Below are 15,519 nucleotides of genomic sequence, written 5' to 3'. Positions count from 1 at the left end.
CTCCCGATTCCTGCGGGGAGGGCTCACCTCTCCTGGACCTGGTCGTTATCAACACGTATATCGAGTTCACCCGCCGCGGTTGCTCAGTGGCTATGGTGTTGGGCTGCTGAGCACGAGGTCGCGGGATCGAATCCCGGCCACGGCGGCCGCATTTCGATGGGGGCGAAATGCGAAAACACCCGTGTGTGTACTTAGATTTAGGTGCACGTTAAAGAACCCCAGGTGGTCAAAATTTCCGGAGTCCCCCACTACGGCGTGCCTCATAATCGGAAAGTGGTTTTGGCACGTAAAACCCCATATATTATTATTATTATTATATCGAGTTCGCTCCACGTAAAACCCCGAGCGATGCGGCGTGTTGGGTCGCGGACCGCGCCATCTTATATGAACACCTCTTTCTTCGCAGGTAGCCGTGGTGAGGCCTAACGTAATGCTGAACGGGGGGTTCAGCCTTACCTGCCTCTGCGTCGTACTCTTCGGGTGAGTGTACTCTGCACAATTCTGTGAACTCGCCATACAAACGGACGCAAAAGCGCAACACTATAAGTTGATTCGGTTTAGCTACGTTACGAAGCGAAGCTTGCTGCTGCCGCCGCCTCCACCGACGTCGCAATAATGATTACGTAATTCGACGGAACCGTACAGCCACAACTACTCGCAATGTGTGAAGTATAGTTATATCGCGGTAGAGGGAATCGGAGATCGAAAACAAGCGCACTGCGGAAAGCGCGGAGTGATACATACTTGCGTTACCGCACTACTTGCGACTCCGTCGACATGCGATGGCTGCAAGCCATGAAAAATGGGTTGGGAGTGCCGTCGTCGCAGCGCGGAGTGATACATACTTGCGTTACCGCACTACTTGCGACTGCGTCGACATGCGATGGGTGCAAATTACGAAGATGAGTAGGGAGTGTCGTCGTCATCGCCGGTGTTGGACGAACGTTTCTCCCTTCAGGTTCATCAACCTGGCCCCAGCCGGCAGAACGTTCGTGGCCCTGGCGTTCCTGATCCGCATCCTCGAAGGTCTGGGCGCGGCCGCCTACATCACGGCCAGCGCCACCATCATCATGTCCGAGTTCCCGGGCCGCATTGGCACCGTCCTGGTTAGCCGAAACGTCACGTGTCATTCGAATGTGTAAAGTGAATGTGCAATTCCTCACGTAAAGTCCCCTCTCTTGTAAAGTCCCGTCTGGGGACCCTTGAGGTTCAAATTAAAATTAAAAGAAATAGATGTCGCGCTCGCGTCCCCTAATCTACAGGATGTTTTTTTTAGGCAATACAGATTTTGTTTTTTATATAAAAAGGCTATAAGCGCAGCGAACGAGTTGTTTTGCAGACGAGTTCCTATGCGAAACGGACATACTTTGCTGATAACGTGAGCTTCAGAAGTCTCATCATCATCAGCCTGGTTACGCCCACTGCAGGGCAAAGGCCTCTCCCATATTTCTCCAACAACCTCGGTCATGTACTAATTGTGGCCATGCCGTCCCTGCAAACTTCTTAATCTCATCCGCCCACCTAACTTTCTGCCGCCCCCTGCTACGCTTCCCTTCCCTTGGGACCCAGTCCGTCAGAAGTCTAACAAACAAAATTCCTGGAAACCAGTAAGTAGAAAGCGGAAGTAATGACGTCACTAATGACGTCACACGAGAGAAGGTGGCATAATATTTAACCGGTTAATTAATGGAAAACAGTTGCCTCTGAGTTCGGTTGGTGCGTTGCGTTCGCCTAAAGTTAACCTAAAAAGCACCAACGCCGAGGTGTGAGTGCCACTAAGACACACTTGAGCCTACCACTTTTCATCGTCGAATTTCAACGGTAAATCCAACCAATATCGAAACCGAGCGCTGCAGGACCGCATAAAAGGCGGCCCTGCTATCATACCAGATCGAAACGCCCTGTGACGCCAACTGCAAGAAAGCTTAAAACGGAACTTCTCGGCCAGTCCCGGCAGCTACTGATACGGCACACCTTACCTGGAAAAGCATGTGCCGATGTCTGTCGGGTCAGGATTTGCCGCGGCATGCTAGCATTCGAACTTCAAAGAACGCCCACGTGCTTAAATTTGCACGACCGTTCAAAGAACACTCGTGTACTTAAATTGCAGTGCACGCTAAAGAACCCCGTGACGTATAAATTTAATCTGAAGTGTCCCCACTGCACTGCGTCTCTAACTGCCCAAGCTTGTACTTTGAGACGTTGAATCTCTCAATTAGCTTCGCGGTTGTCTACCGAATAGCAGCATGGTGGGCCAAGGGAGAGGGAAGGCAAGTGGAGAGGGCGTTGCGCCGCGAGGAGGAAAGCACAGGTGCGGTGCGGAGCTAGCTTATAGGGTGTTGCGTATCACGTGGCGTGACGTCATCGTGACGTGACGAGAAGAGCCCGCAGCAGTGGGGAGCGGGGACGGCATAGTGGCGGCAGCGTCAGTTGCGCCAACTCGCTCGTCACTCGCGATAGCGCCCGCACCCTCCCCACTTGAATCCCCGCGCAACTCATCCACGTACGTAGTGACGTCAACTGCGGGTTTCTGGCGTTACATTCCAGCACATATTTTGAAGGACCGCCGAATCTCGTTTGTGTAGTCAGACTGAGCTGTCGATGAGAGTGGCTGTGATGGCCTACGGGCTGGTCATCCATAGCCGATGACAACCTGAGAATTGCGAAGCTCCACCCACAAAAAAAACGCAGTGCAACTGGCTTTCACTTCTCAGAGAGCTGGGCCAGGTCGGATCCGCTTGCTATTATATGCAAATCATAAGCAACCAGTTAGGTTCACTTATTTTCCTGACGTCAAGCGGTATTGCGTGTTTAAAACAGCTGTTTTTTCCCTTACAGAAACGTCTTTGTGTCACTGGTCTCATGCTGAAACTTGAATTTCTAGGGCAAATTCTATGGGCGATTCTGATATCACTGTTCAGCCAAAGCCATTCCTTTCGCATGTATTTGTACTTGATTCGGAAACTTTGCTGATCCGACATCCCCCGGTAGCGAAGACTGCTCGATCGGAAAGCGCGGTATACAACGCGCGATCGAATGCGAGCGCGCTTCTTTCGAACAAAGGAAGAAACGGCGGACCGAGCAAGCGGTAAGTGGGTGGAGAAGCGAACAAACCGCGATGTTTGAGGCAAACACCAGTTCGAGAGAGCGCGCTCTCGATTATCGCCTCGTGCCGCTGCGTTTCTCCCAGCTCTGCGTTGGCTCGAGTACGTGTACGTGTAGAGCGCAGAGAAGATAGCTTCGACACCGACGTTTTTACGCCGACCATCGCGGCTATACTGTGTCATTGCCATTGTGTTTGCTGCCAACTGGAAAGTTTCCATATTCAATTCGCCATACGCTGTGAAACTTACTTCCTCAAAAGTGTATAATGGTGTAAATCTGTCTATTTAACTCACACCCTTACGCTTAGATAAGGATTTTTTACACGTTCCTATTAACTGTGCGAAACAAACTAGGACACACGAAAGAAACACACACCACACCGCGAGCGCAATGGTGTGGCGTTTCTTTCGTGCGTCCTCGTTTTTTTTTTTCGCAGTTAAAAGAAACGTCTAAAGACATGAACCAACTGGCCCGCCAGAAGGTCCTAAATAAGGATGCAATGGTATGAGTTATTGATGGATGTGCACCCTTATTCACGTACTCTTAAAGAAGTTTACACCCCTTACGGCTTATCTTGTCCCACAACAATAATCATCATCTGCCTTACTCGCGTTTCCTGTATTGAAAACTCGGCGTTCGCTACCTTCCTGTCGAGAATGCTGTGTCGCACTGATAAAGCGCAAGCCCGTGGAGGAAGGAAAGATAGGAGGGAGATTACCGCAACGCGATTGAAGCCAACCTGGTGGCCCACCACGTGATCCCACATAAAAGTGCGCGGTTGGTTTCACTGTTCCCGCTTAAAGCCCCTTAAACTTCGTAAAGTAGTGCCACTCTCCTCCTCCGCCTTCACTTCTCCTCGTTTCTCTTCTCCTTCGCGCTCCCTCCTCGACCGTGGCGCCACCTACATTGCTCGAGCGTAGCAACGGCCCCAACATGCGCTCCTCGCCACTCCGTAGACGCTTCTCGAGCAAAAATGGCGCTGGAGCAAGGCGCGTGGGCCCACGTGATGCTATTAGGCCAATAGCGACGCGGCGGCGGCCTCGGCCAGAGCGCGAGGAGGAGGTGGCGTTCTTCAAAGCGTGGCACTACTTTACGAAGTTTAAGGGGCTTTATTCCCGCTCTGCAGGCAGAGCCACCTGCAGGGCAACTGAAGAAGCGCGCATCGAATAAAAACTACCTGCATAGCTACTGAGAACCAAACGTCTCAGCAAATCTCGATTCTTGCTCCGTGATCTCGACGCAAGAGGTCACGTGTTGGGCGACCATTGTGGCTTCACAGAGCGTTCGCTTGCCAAGGCTGGCTGCGTGACGTAATATTCCCTGCTATATTTTTTCCTTCTTTCATGCACAAGCCGTTCCTGGGGCTCGCAGCGTTAAAGAAAGGAAATGTGGGCGAGAGAAATGACGATTATTTTTGTGGGACAATATAAACGACCCAAAGGGTCGTATATTGTATAGAACGTATATACTTAAAGTGCAATAAGGTGTAACTGTGTGAGCTATTGACAGATTTACACCGTAATCACAATAAGGGGTAATGGTGTGAAATGCCAAATTTACTCCCTTACTCACAATAAGGTGTAATGGCGTGTGTCATTGGCAGATTCACACCCTTATTCACTTTTAAGGGGGTAAATTGCATCACAGTGCAGTTCCCTTGTGTACCGTGTAAACGCTCGTGCGCCGTGCTTTGTGTGCGCTTTCAAAAACCTTCAAACGGTCGAAATTTACTCCTGATTCTCCCCCACTACGCGGTGTCTCTCTCCGCACGGTATTTTACTGGGCCTGTTGGTTCATAGCGACTGTGTCAGTCTACTCGCTGCCGACGTCATCTGGGGACCCGAGGGCACCTCAAGCCTCGTTTGTCCATCTTTTGCCCCATTGCGTTCTCTGTTCGCACTGAATGGAAACAAACAAAAGAAAGAGAAGCAAACAAACGATGCGATAGAATCACAGGGCAGGCAAGAACGACGGGACACATCTTTCCTGTTTTGTAGTTTCTTGTTTTGGAGTATTTGAAGGAGTCTATTTCAAGTAATGAACACAGTTACACATGATCTGTAGTTTATAAAATTCGCATTATAACGACATATATCGACCGGTTCAACCAGCACAACGTTACGCATGACCGATATGGAAAGGAGAGAAGCAGTGTTGTTTTTTTCTTTTTTTTTCTTTCTCTCGTCTCTGTGTATAACGCTGTGCTGGCCGAACGAGTCTCCCGTTCCTGTATCACGCCATGGAACTTGACCTGGATCATATGATATGAGCCAAAGCTGGGCCGGCAGCTGCGGCAAGTAGTTAAATAAGGAAGTTTATGGTGCCATCTACCCCTTCTCTTCCAGTCGTCCTTGAAGACAGCCTTCAGCGTGGGCGTTATCATCGGGCCAACCATCGGTGGTTTCCTTTACGACGTGAGTTTGCTTTTCTTTCTGACTTCACACAGCGTTAGGCTATCGCACAATCTCACAACCTGCCGAACCGGACTACGTTCCCCCTCCCTTTGGCACCAATTCTGTAACACTGAACCGGTTATCTGCTGTAAGCATTAGGTTATACCTGACTACCCGCAACGCTTTCCTCTTAAAGAATTCACGAGAAGGGAGAAATCGTCTTGCTTGTCACCCACTGCACCGAATCTGATGACATTTGTTGCATGTTTAAAACAAATAAGTTATGCCACATTCGAACTTGTCGCTTTCGAGTGGTCTCACGCTGTGGTTTACGTTCGACTGGTCGAAATCGTGTGCTCAGAACACACTGCAGAGCACCGTGCTCCAGCTCTGAGTGCTCGGAAGCGCTCTCGCCTTTGAATCACGTGAGCGCGACTGAGATGCGACGGACACTCGATCACGTGACTTCTCCGATTGCTCTGGGAGCAGCTCAACGTTCGTCTGCAGGGGGTAGGTTTTCTCTGGATCCAATGTCGATGTGGCTCTACATCGCTGCAAGCCGAGTCAACCGTGCATAATAGGAAACCAGTCGAATGTGCCGTTGGAGCCTACCGACTGTCAGGAACATATTTTTTTTATTTCGGCCACAAAAAGAAAAATGTTATCACAATTCTGTAGACTACACCTATTGAGACATCGATAGCGGGTAAAAATGATACGCTGCTCTCAAGTGTATCACTAATCTAGGAGTGGGATTTTCGCAAAATCCTCGTAAACAATGTAAAAATTTCGCGGAAGCCGTCAGTTCAAATATCAAAATTGCCAGCTTCAAAACAAGCGCAATTTACTCAACAGGAATATCTGTTCTTTGTGCACAGTTACGGATTTGTCGACTTCGCTGTTCAATTTCCTTTTTCTATGCGCACGAATTTTCGTCAATTTCCATAAATACTCCGAGGCCCTAATCAAAACCCTCCTTCCAAGCACCGCATGGTCGAACCTTTTCTCTTAAGTGTAATAAGTTTCGTTCAAATTGCCTTTAGCGGTCGTATGATTAGAGCAGTACTCTGTTTTACATGCATTTGAATAGGCAAAATTCGAGTTCGCCCCCAGGTAAATCTCCCTTATTAATATCAATTACGTCAATTTGTTCTCTAATTACTATTGTCCTTACCCTATAGGTAAATAACTAGCCAATTAAAACTTTGAATTATGCCGTCCACCGCCGGTAACAGTGCATAGCTAAAAAGAATATAAGCATCTATTTTCTGCACTTCGCCGTCTCAAAAAAACGATGTGTTTTTTTTTTCTTGAACGATGATATGAAGGATATGAAACCAGTTTTGTTCTTTTTGGCGCGATGTGGTTGCCCGGTGGACATGCATGCCGTTGCTCTGTTGAGTTCAAGGTGGCGGGTTCAATCCTCTACGCGGCGGCCGCATTTCGATGGGGGCGACGTGCAAAACTGGCTGTGGCTTAGCTAAGGTTAAGCCCAGGATGCGAAGCATACTAGCCTTTATTTTAACGCGACAGCGTTAAGGAGCTCGTGTCGCAGAAAAGCCGGTGTCGTCGGCTCAGGCGTGCGGCGCTTGCTCAGGCGGACATTTCGTTGTCGCGCCGAACGCTGCGTTGCTCGACGCTCACCGCGTCCGATGCGGGGCGCGTAGTCGCTGCGCCGTAGCAAAGCCACCTAGAAACAGTCTCTGTAGCACGCCGCAACCTTCGCTTCTCATTCCAACGAGCAGCTCTGTCTCCAGGAGGCATCTCACCTCGTGAGTGTCTAGCAGAGGCAAGCGCAGCTGCTTATATACCGCCGCGACAGCGCGAGTTGGAGCCCCGTTTCTCCTCTGTCGTGACGTCACGGTGTCACGTGGTCAGCCTTGAAGGCGACGCCGCGAGTTGGAGCCCCGTTTCTCCTCTGTCGTGACGTCACGGTGTCACGTGGTCAGCCTTGAAGGCGACACCGCCGCGCCTGAGGAGCTGGGTTGAGCTCTAGTGATATGCTTCGCATAAAAAATAGAAAGAAAATGATCGTGCGTAGATTTAAGGACACGTCACGGAACTCCCTCCCACCCCCCTCGCCCCCGCGGTCTAAATTAATAGGCACTTTCCCAGTACGCGTCATGCGATCGTAACCAGATCGTTGTTTTGCGGCGCGTTCAAACCCGATAATTTAATTATATATTTTTTCACCAATTTTGTTATTTTCTAGATTGGTGGCTACACGACGCCCTTCGTCGTCTGCGGCAGCATCGGGTTCGTCTGCAATCTGGTTACGTACCTCGTAATCCCCAGCATAGGTGAGTCTTTACTAAATCAGAGTAAACCCTGACGTTGATTCCTATATAGTCAAGGGTGTAAGCTCTACTTTGGAGGCAAGCGCGATCTTTTTCCAACTCAAATGCACGAACGTAGAGATGCTCTCACTGGACAACCGCTAAAACAATTTGAATGAAATTTGTTGCATTGGAGAAGGAAATAAATTGTAACAGCCTTATAGGAAGCATAAATTTCGATTTAGGGCTACGAGTTTCTTACAAAAATCCCCGAGAAGGATTACACAAAAGAAATCCGCGCAAAGTTTGTGAATCTTTTCACTCCAGCTTTCCACTTTACTGCAATAAGCAATAACTCTACAGCTCAAGTGAGCTTATCGCAATGTTTTTACGAAGGTATTGAAAAAAATACCGTCCTTACTGATCATTTCGTACATTGATTTTGAGACCATTGATTAAAAATTATAAGTAAATGCTATGACCTATGCAGACTCCGTAGAAATTTGTTTATAGACATTCACGACACGATATTCGATAAAAAGTGCAAGATCATAAATCCTTAGGCTGTTTACAGACCAGTCTATAAGATTTTTCAATAATCGATAGAAAGGGCAAGGCCATAAGTCTTTAGACTGTCTATAGACTGCTCTATACAACTTGTTTATACACAGTCTATAAACTTTAGTTATAGGCACTCTACTAACCTCACAGAAAAATGTGAACGTACTTTCTGCAGCAGATTGTCTAAGCGAATTTTTGCAGCCGCTGTAGAGGTAGATTTCGGAGCTGTGTTCAATTGGTCTATTTCATCCTCCTTAGATTTCTCAGCAGATCCATCTGCCTAAATTGTGGTATCGTCCTTCAGCGCAGTGTGAACACGAAGTCTCAATAGCCAATCCTCCTCTCCTACCGCGACGTGAGTCCCGGTGAGCTGGAAGAGGCGCGAACGCGAGCGACATCTGGCGATGCCGCCTTGAAGTTCCCACGCCTGATCGCCGTGACGTCACAGATTTTGAAAGGCTACATTTTTTTTTCAGTTTCCCTAAAGAGCCGGCGGGGGCCTTACGTAGGGGGAAAACGGCAATAAAAGAAAAATATATGGTGATTTTTTTAAAGTAACTACGTAACGGCAATATAAAAGGGAGAAAAAGTGTGATACAAGACGATTAATCTGGTAAACACACTAGCTACAAATATAGGAGGCGGATGCAACAAAACAGCACGAGGATGCAGACATAGCAACATAAGCTGTCACAGAAGGCACAGATGGCGTATATGTGTAAGGTATTTGTATTGCAAAGGGGTCCCCTCACACCCACCTCCCAAAAAAAGTGTCGTGTTTCACGAACTTTTGCTGAGTCACATTGTCTAAAATATGAAAAACATGTATTTTGAACTCAGTAACGTGACACTGACTCATAGGCTCAAGGGTTTCGGCGCGAAATGAAAAATAAAGCTAACTTCTATTTTATTTTCTGGTAATGAACCTATTGCCACGAAATTAGCGAAAATACAGTTTTATTTAAGAGCGCATCACCAGTTCATGCTGAATTAGCGTTTCACTGCAAGTATACAGAGATAGCGTTTTGGACTTCTTATTTTGCATTACAATAATATTTTCAGTGTCGGTTTTCTTGGAAGTCACGCACCTCCAGCGTCGTTTTATTTTCTCGGATATTATAAAACGAAGACAATGGCTTGTTTTGGGTATCCAGGATAAATTAGGGCGCCCTGAATATTTGAATATTTAATATTGCGAATCAGTTTTGGTTTCGGTACCCTGGAGTTGTCCGCTTCATGACGTCATGGTACGTCTCACTGTGTTACTTCGATAATTGTGGCTGCCACACACGAGCACGCACAGAACAAATGCGAACAGCTGTCTTTCTTTTCGTTTTTCTTTTGGGGGGGGAGAGGGGAAGCAACGTCATCGGACCTGGTTCTATCGCTACGTGACGTCACCAAATCTTGCTCTCTGTCGTGACGTCGCGATAACGACGATAACGCCAGGTTCCGCATGTCGATGCCAATTTCCGCATTAAATTGAAATCTGTCATAGCTACGGGTGTTCGGACGGTGAAAATTGCGAATTGGCTAGAAATATTTGAAAAAAAAAAAACTAGCTTGGGAGATCGAATCGAATATTCTCAATTTCTGAACAAAGTGAGATATGAAGATTCCTAATAGTCTATTTGTCTAGAAAACGCTTAATTACGCTATTTGATACACGCAAAGCTATTCAAGACTACCATATGTCAACTGAGGAGCTTGTAAACGAAAAAGAAAGGAAAGATGGTCCTATCTGGTGCGCCATGACAGTGACAGTAGCGAAACAATGGAACAGCACGTCATCAGATAACGCGTAGTAGGGTGTATTGGTAGTTGAAAGAGCCAGGTACAATACTGCAGCACGCGCATCGTTTTGACGAAATGCAAACGAGGTCGCGAATGAAGAAATAACCAAATTTATTTTTGCCTAAATCGAGACAACAAATTTGTTGGCTGCCTAAGGCGAGTCGTCCTTGTTTAACGGCCGGTCAACTATTATGCATAAGTGATCTGAATGTTTTCGCTCGGAAACCTTGTCGTCTGCTCTGCGCAGCAACCACGGTTCGTCTGCGCAGAACCATTTGTGAGAGTCTCCACCACCATCGTGCCTTTCTGCCCGTAGACTTCATGGAACTGTTCTTGGCCGTTATAGTCTGCGAATGCAATGAATATTCGGCAGCTACGAACAGAGAATTATCGAATCGAGTACGATCGAATCGAGTAGCCGGGGATGTTCGAGTGGTATTCGAAATTAAGAACATTCGTACACCTTTACTTAGGAGTGTTTCCCATACTTTCGTACTTTATATTAATGATAATAATAAACTTATTTTCATAAACGTGATGGAGGAGGTCGGCAAAAAAAGCTGACTTAACAGCTTGAATAGTACCGTGTTTCCCAAAAGAGATACAGCATGTGCCGAGGCATTAAACAACAACAGACAGCATCATGTGCATCAACTTTGCGTTCAGCAAAACGAGTTGTACTCTTTTTTAAGTTAAAAAGTTAGTAAGTTTATTGCTTCAAAGTTGTTGCAGGTTTCTACAGATACAAGATGAGGTCCCATAGTCAAAGACTATATTGGCACCTCCGGTCAAGGTTAGGTGGTGAGAGGAATTGATATTTGCTAGAAAGAACAAGTAAAAAAAAGACAAGTGTGCGAGTATGATGTGCAGATGTATTCCAATACAGACACATCAACTGCAATATATATATATATATATATATAATATGTTACACGTGACTATTACGCTAGGGTGACAACCTAGAAACAATATCAAGAGCAGTGTGATACACAGTGAGCTACAATAATAGAGAGGACGTACAGAAATTAGAGCAAATTAATCAAAAATATTTTGAGATATTTTTTTATTTCTATGTAGTGTTACGCTCTTTCATAACCAGAGACAGAGTTCTACAATGAGAGGGAAAAAATTGAAACGAGAATGTACCATAATTAGATAGCACTCTGAGCAATATAAAATTTTCGTCAGATGCAAAACTCGTAATGTTAGCATTGAGTGAAGATGGTTCTGAAATTAGATCAACTGGGAGCTGATTGCTTATTAGCTTATTCCTCATCATTTTAAGTTAGATAAAAGTGTGTGGGCGGTGGGAGGAGAACTTCCTACAACTTCGAAAATGTGTCAGTATAGTCCCGTAAATCCGATAATGCGCACCCCTATCAAGATTACCCGGATGAGGGCGTAGTAGATGTGCGCTTTCCACTGCTTTCCCCCTTGTTTACGCGTGTTTTTCCGTCGACGATGCTATACTCGCTGTTTTGCAACGTGCGGTGTCTATACTCGCCGCAGCGTTATCGGGAATATCGGTGGCGAGGGAAAGCTGCCGTGGCCGCTGTTATCGGCCGCAGATAATAGAGTGCACCCACTTGCCGTCGATTGCAATTTGCGTATCGTCCTCTTTGTTTCTCTCTCCAAAACACGTTGCCACAGCGAGGCGACGGCTGTATCGCAATCTCTGCTCGCGTGCGCCTGTATAGCGTCGACCACAACCCTACCGTCTACGGAGAATCGGGGCGGCCCGTTTTCAAGCACACACACGCACAAAAACCTTCTTATACTGCTGAATTATTCGTAAGAGGAAAATTTCGTCCAATCCTCCTGCAGAACACATTATCAGCGAAGGCGTCCGCGACCAATGGCAAATATAGCAGTTACGAGCGAAAAGCTTTGTGATTTCGGCGCCTGCTGTTCTTGTAAAACCCAACGGGAGCCATATACAAAGACACTACTGAAGAAATCTTCCGGCAGATGTTCCTACGGGAGTTGTATGCAGAGACACTTAAGGAGGTCCTCAGGATGACATCATTATGTGAACCGTAAAGAGAGATACCACTAGCTCTTAGTACACTCTAACGTTATTGGGATGTTCCCAGGAGGATATCCATATCGCAGCCACATACGGGAACACCACTAGGGAAATCCTCAGGCGGATGTCCCTACAGGGGTCATATAGATATACAGGGTGGCCCAGCTATCATGCTCCAAGATTTAAAAACATGCGAATGCCACGTACCTGGACAGAACCAAAGTAATGTTGTTTGCCGTTGCTTGGAGAGGCTCAGATTACTTTTTTTCTTGCATTCCGCCTAATTACATAATTAGTCTTAATTGCGATTAGTCTTAATTAATTAATTGCGTTCTGTAATATTATAATTAGATGAAAAGTGTCAATGAGAAAATTGTAGAGCAACATGAAAAACTCCTAATACAGCCTTCTGTTGCTCAGTACGTGCTACACAAACATGTTTTGCCGATCGTGAAAGAAGCCCGCAAATGCACGCAAAATTTTCGCGCGACTGGCCGCTCTAGGCACTTTGAGCAATTAGCGGGCATTGGAAACTTGCATTCGGCGCCGACAGCAGTTAAAATGATGCACCTCAATGGTGACCAGTTCATAAATCTTCGCAATGGGTGCATTACTGCGCAGCTGCTACGGTACTAACGCCTTAATTTCTGGCAGGTAATAAAACCTGTCAGACTTTTATATAACTCCTTAATGTTTGGATTTTCATCATAACGTGCCCTGCTGATGATATGTGACATTGTCGCTGGTATTTGGATGTTTTCCCGTACTTCAAGTTGACCATTCTGTGAGTTAGTTTGTTGAAATAAACTTTTCTATAACAGTGTCTGTCCGACTTCCCTCTTTACAAACCAATAACCGTATATGGGAGGGGCAAATTAATGTACGGTTCCGTTGGGCGAACAGTAGAACTTGTAATTGCACAGGAAGTGCTCTCGCGAGTTCTAGCGCCAATTAGTGCATGGCCGGGTGAAACAGTGGGATCCATTCGTAGAGCCATAACGTTTCTCACTATATTGACACGTGAACTCGTTAATCTTTTACGGGTGAGCGCTTTTACCGTCTTATAAATGTTATCGCTCAGCGCAGGACGCGTCTACATGTATCGGAAGTTTCTGAAATGTTATCCATGCTTCTATCCGCTGTCTGTTGTCGCCAACTAAATTTAGAAGACAGACGACAAAATTCGTGCCCGCATTGGAACAGTTTGTGCTTTGTTCTTGCTTTTCTTTGTTTGGTTATGCATTGCAGGTGAGTACACTTCATTGGAAAATGTAATATGGGTGAATTAAAACCTTTCGTGAAGATTCCACTTTAAATACGCGTTATTTGTGTAGCCATATCCACGTTTTAGACGAAGCCTCTTACAACGCCAGCCAACGCAAGTCTCGCAGACACACACATACCGTCATTCCCATGACGGCATAGCGCTTCTTAGGAAACTCCCATAGACGGTGGCGCCAGATTTCCCTCTAGGTGTTCTTGTGAGAAACTCTACGGGTAGCGCATGCGCACTTTTGCGGCACCGAGAGCAGTCCTGGCTGCCCCGTCGTCATGACGACGGGGAGGATCAGGGAGTACGGAGGAAGTCCTGTCACCCTTTTGACAATGTCAATTCTGGTTTCTTTGCAGAGGAGACCAAGGAAAAGGGAAATGAAAGGGAAAGGAAAGAAAGGGATAAGGCAGGGACGTTAACCAGAAATGCGTCTGGTTGGCTAGCCTACACTAGGGGTCAGGAAAGGGGAAATGTATCGAGATGGCATAGAAAGGGGAAAGGAGGAAAGACGCAGTGAGTTCGCATGCACGCGCGTGCAGGGCCTTATCCAAGTTAAATGCGTAAACTTGCGGAAGGCGGCTGCCGTGACCGTGGAGGAGACAACAATCAGGAGAGAGCATCACGCAACACGTCTGAAGCCAATGCGGATCTGTCCAACACATGATCATCGTGTCAGAGCGCGCGGTAGGTTTTAATGCTCCCCGCTCTGCCGGCAACGCTATGGCAGCGCGGCCTCAACAATTCCGCGTCGGTTAAAAATCACCGGGAACCAAACGCTCTGAGCCAGTACACTGCTTCTAAGAGGTCACGTGTTGGGCTTATACTGCGAGGCTAAAAGTGAGCAAGTTGAGCGAGAGGCTGACTGCGTGATGCAGCGCCCTCCTCGTGGATGGTCGGCTAGTGGTCTTCGCTATAAGGTGTCTGCCACATCCCTTCGTTGTTCCGGTCGTTAAATTATCGTATTCGTTAATTACTTTTCGTCTCTTCCTGGCAGAGGACAAGCACGACAGCACCCCGATGGACCTGCGCAAGTTCTGGAGCGGTCCCTTGATTTACATGTACGCGGTGGCCATCTTCGGAAGCTACGTCTGCGTCGGCTTCAACCAGGCGACGCTTGAACCTCATCTGAGATCCGTAGGTACCCGCCTTACAGATTCGCCATGTTTATCGTCCCTAACTTCATTTCCTTGCAGCGACGTACTTGCTTATGCCTATACGACTATATATCGATGGGTGTACCGGCAGCACTGATGGCGACCTCTTCTGATCCTGTGTTCGCAAATTCCTCTTGGCTGAAGCATATTGTGTCATATGTGCCTCCGAGATTCGGGCTCGGTTGGCCTCATAGAGTTTCTCACTATAACACCTAGAGGGTAATCTGGCGCCACCGTCTATGGGAGTTTCTTAAGGGGGCACCGTGCCGTCATGGGAATGACGGTATATGTGTCTGCGAGGCTCGTGTTGGCTGGTGTTGTAAGAGGCTTCGTCTAAAACGTGGATATGGCTACGCAAATAACGCGTTCTCAAAGTAAAATCTTCATAAAATGTTTCCATTTACGCATATTACATCTTTACTCACCCACGATGCATGACCAAGCGAAGAAAAGCAAGAACAGACGACCAACTGTTTCAAAGCGAGCGCGAACCTTGTCGTCTGTCCTCCAACTTTAGTGGCCCACTGATACTTTTTACGTAACATGTAGTCGTACACACAATAACAAGTTCTCATAGTTAAACAAAACATGTTTTCGCGTAATAATAAAGTTAAAACAGCTTTTCACGTGCTGTTCTAGTAGAAAATGAATCATTGTGACAGACGGAACGGTACTTGCCAAGCGTGTCTTTAAGGTGTCCTGTCTCTACGAGAACGATGCCAATCCGAATCCACAATATACCGGCATTCCCATGCATACCACAGCGCAGCAGCGCCAGATTTCCCTCTAGGTAATGTAGTGAGAAACTCTATGGTTGGCCTTTTACTTGAGCCAGCAATTTACGCTTAGTTGATTCATAGTTGAATTTGACTCCGTGACCAGACAAGGACAGCGACGGGAACGGACAAGACATTATATATTCTTGTCGTGCTGCGCT

The 15,519-nt window shown here is 46.9% G+C and overlaps 1 protein-coding gene across 1 annotated transcript in view; it reads left to right on the top strand.

Annotated features, from left to right (window-relative positions):
• LOC135915804 (MFS-type transporter SLC18B1-like) overlaps window positions 1-15,519 on the top strand; it is a 47,839-nt gene that overhangs the window by 16,180 nt on the left and 16,140 nt on the right. The window contains exons 3-7 of the mRNA XM_065448945.2: window positions 407-480; window positions 959-1,106; window positions 5,451-5,519; window positions 7,711-7,798; window positions 14,423-14,562. Of these exons, the coding sequence (XP_065305017.1) occupies window positions 407-480; window positions 959-1,106; window positions 5,451-5,519; window positions 7,711-7,798; window positions 14,423-14,562 (519 nt within the window). The remainder of the gene's footprint in view (window positions 1-406; window positions 481-958; window positions 1,107-5,450; window positions 5,520-7,710; window positions 7,799-14,422; window positions 14,563-15,519) is intronic.

The sequence above is a fragment of the Dermacentor albipictus genome, chromosome 10 (genome assembly GCF_038994185.2).
Source record: "Dermacentor albipictus isolate Rhodes 1998 colony chromosome 10, USDA_Dalb.pri_finalv2, whole genome shotgun sequence".
NCBI lineage: Eukaryota > Metazoa > Arthropoda > Arachnida > Ixodida > Ixodidae > Dermacentor > Dermacentor albipictus.
This window is presented reverse-complemented; position numbering and strand designations above follow the sequence as displayed.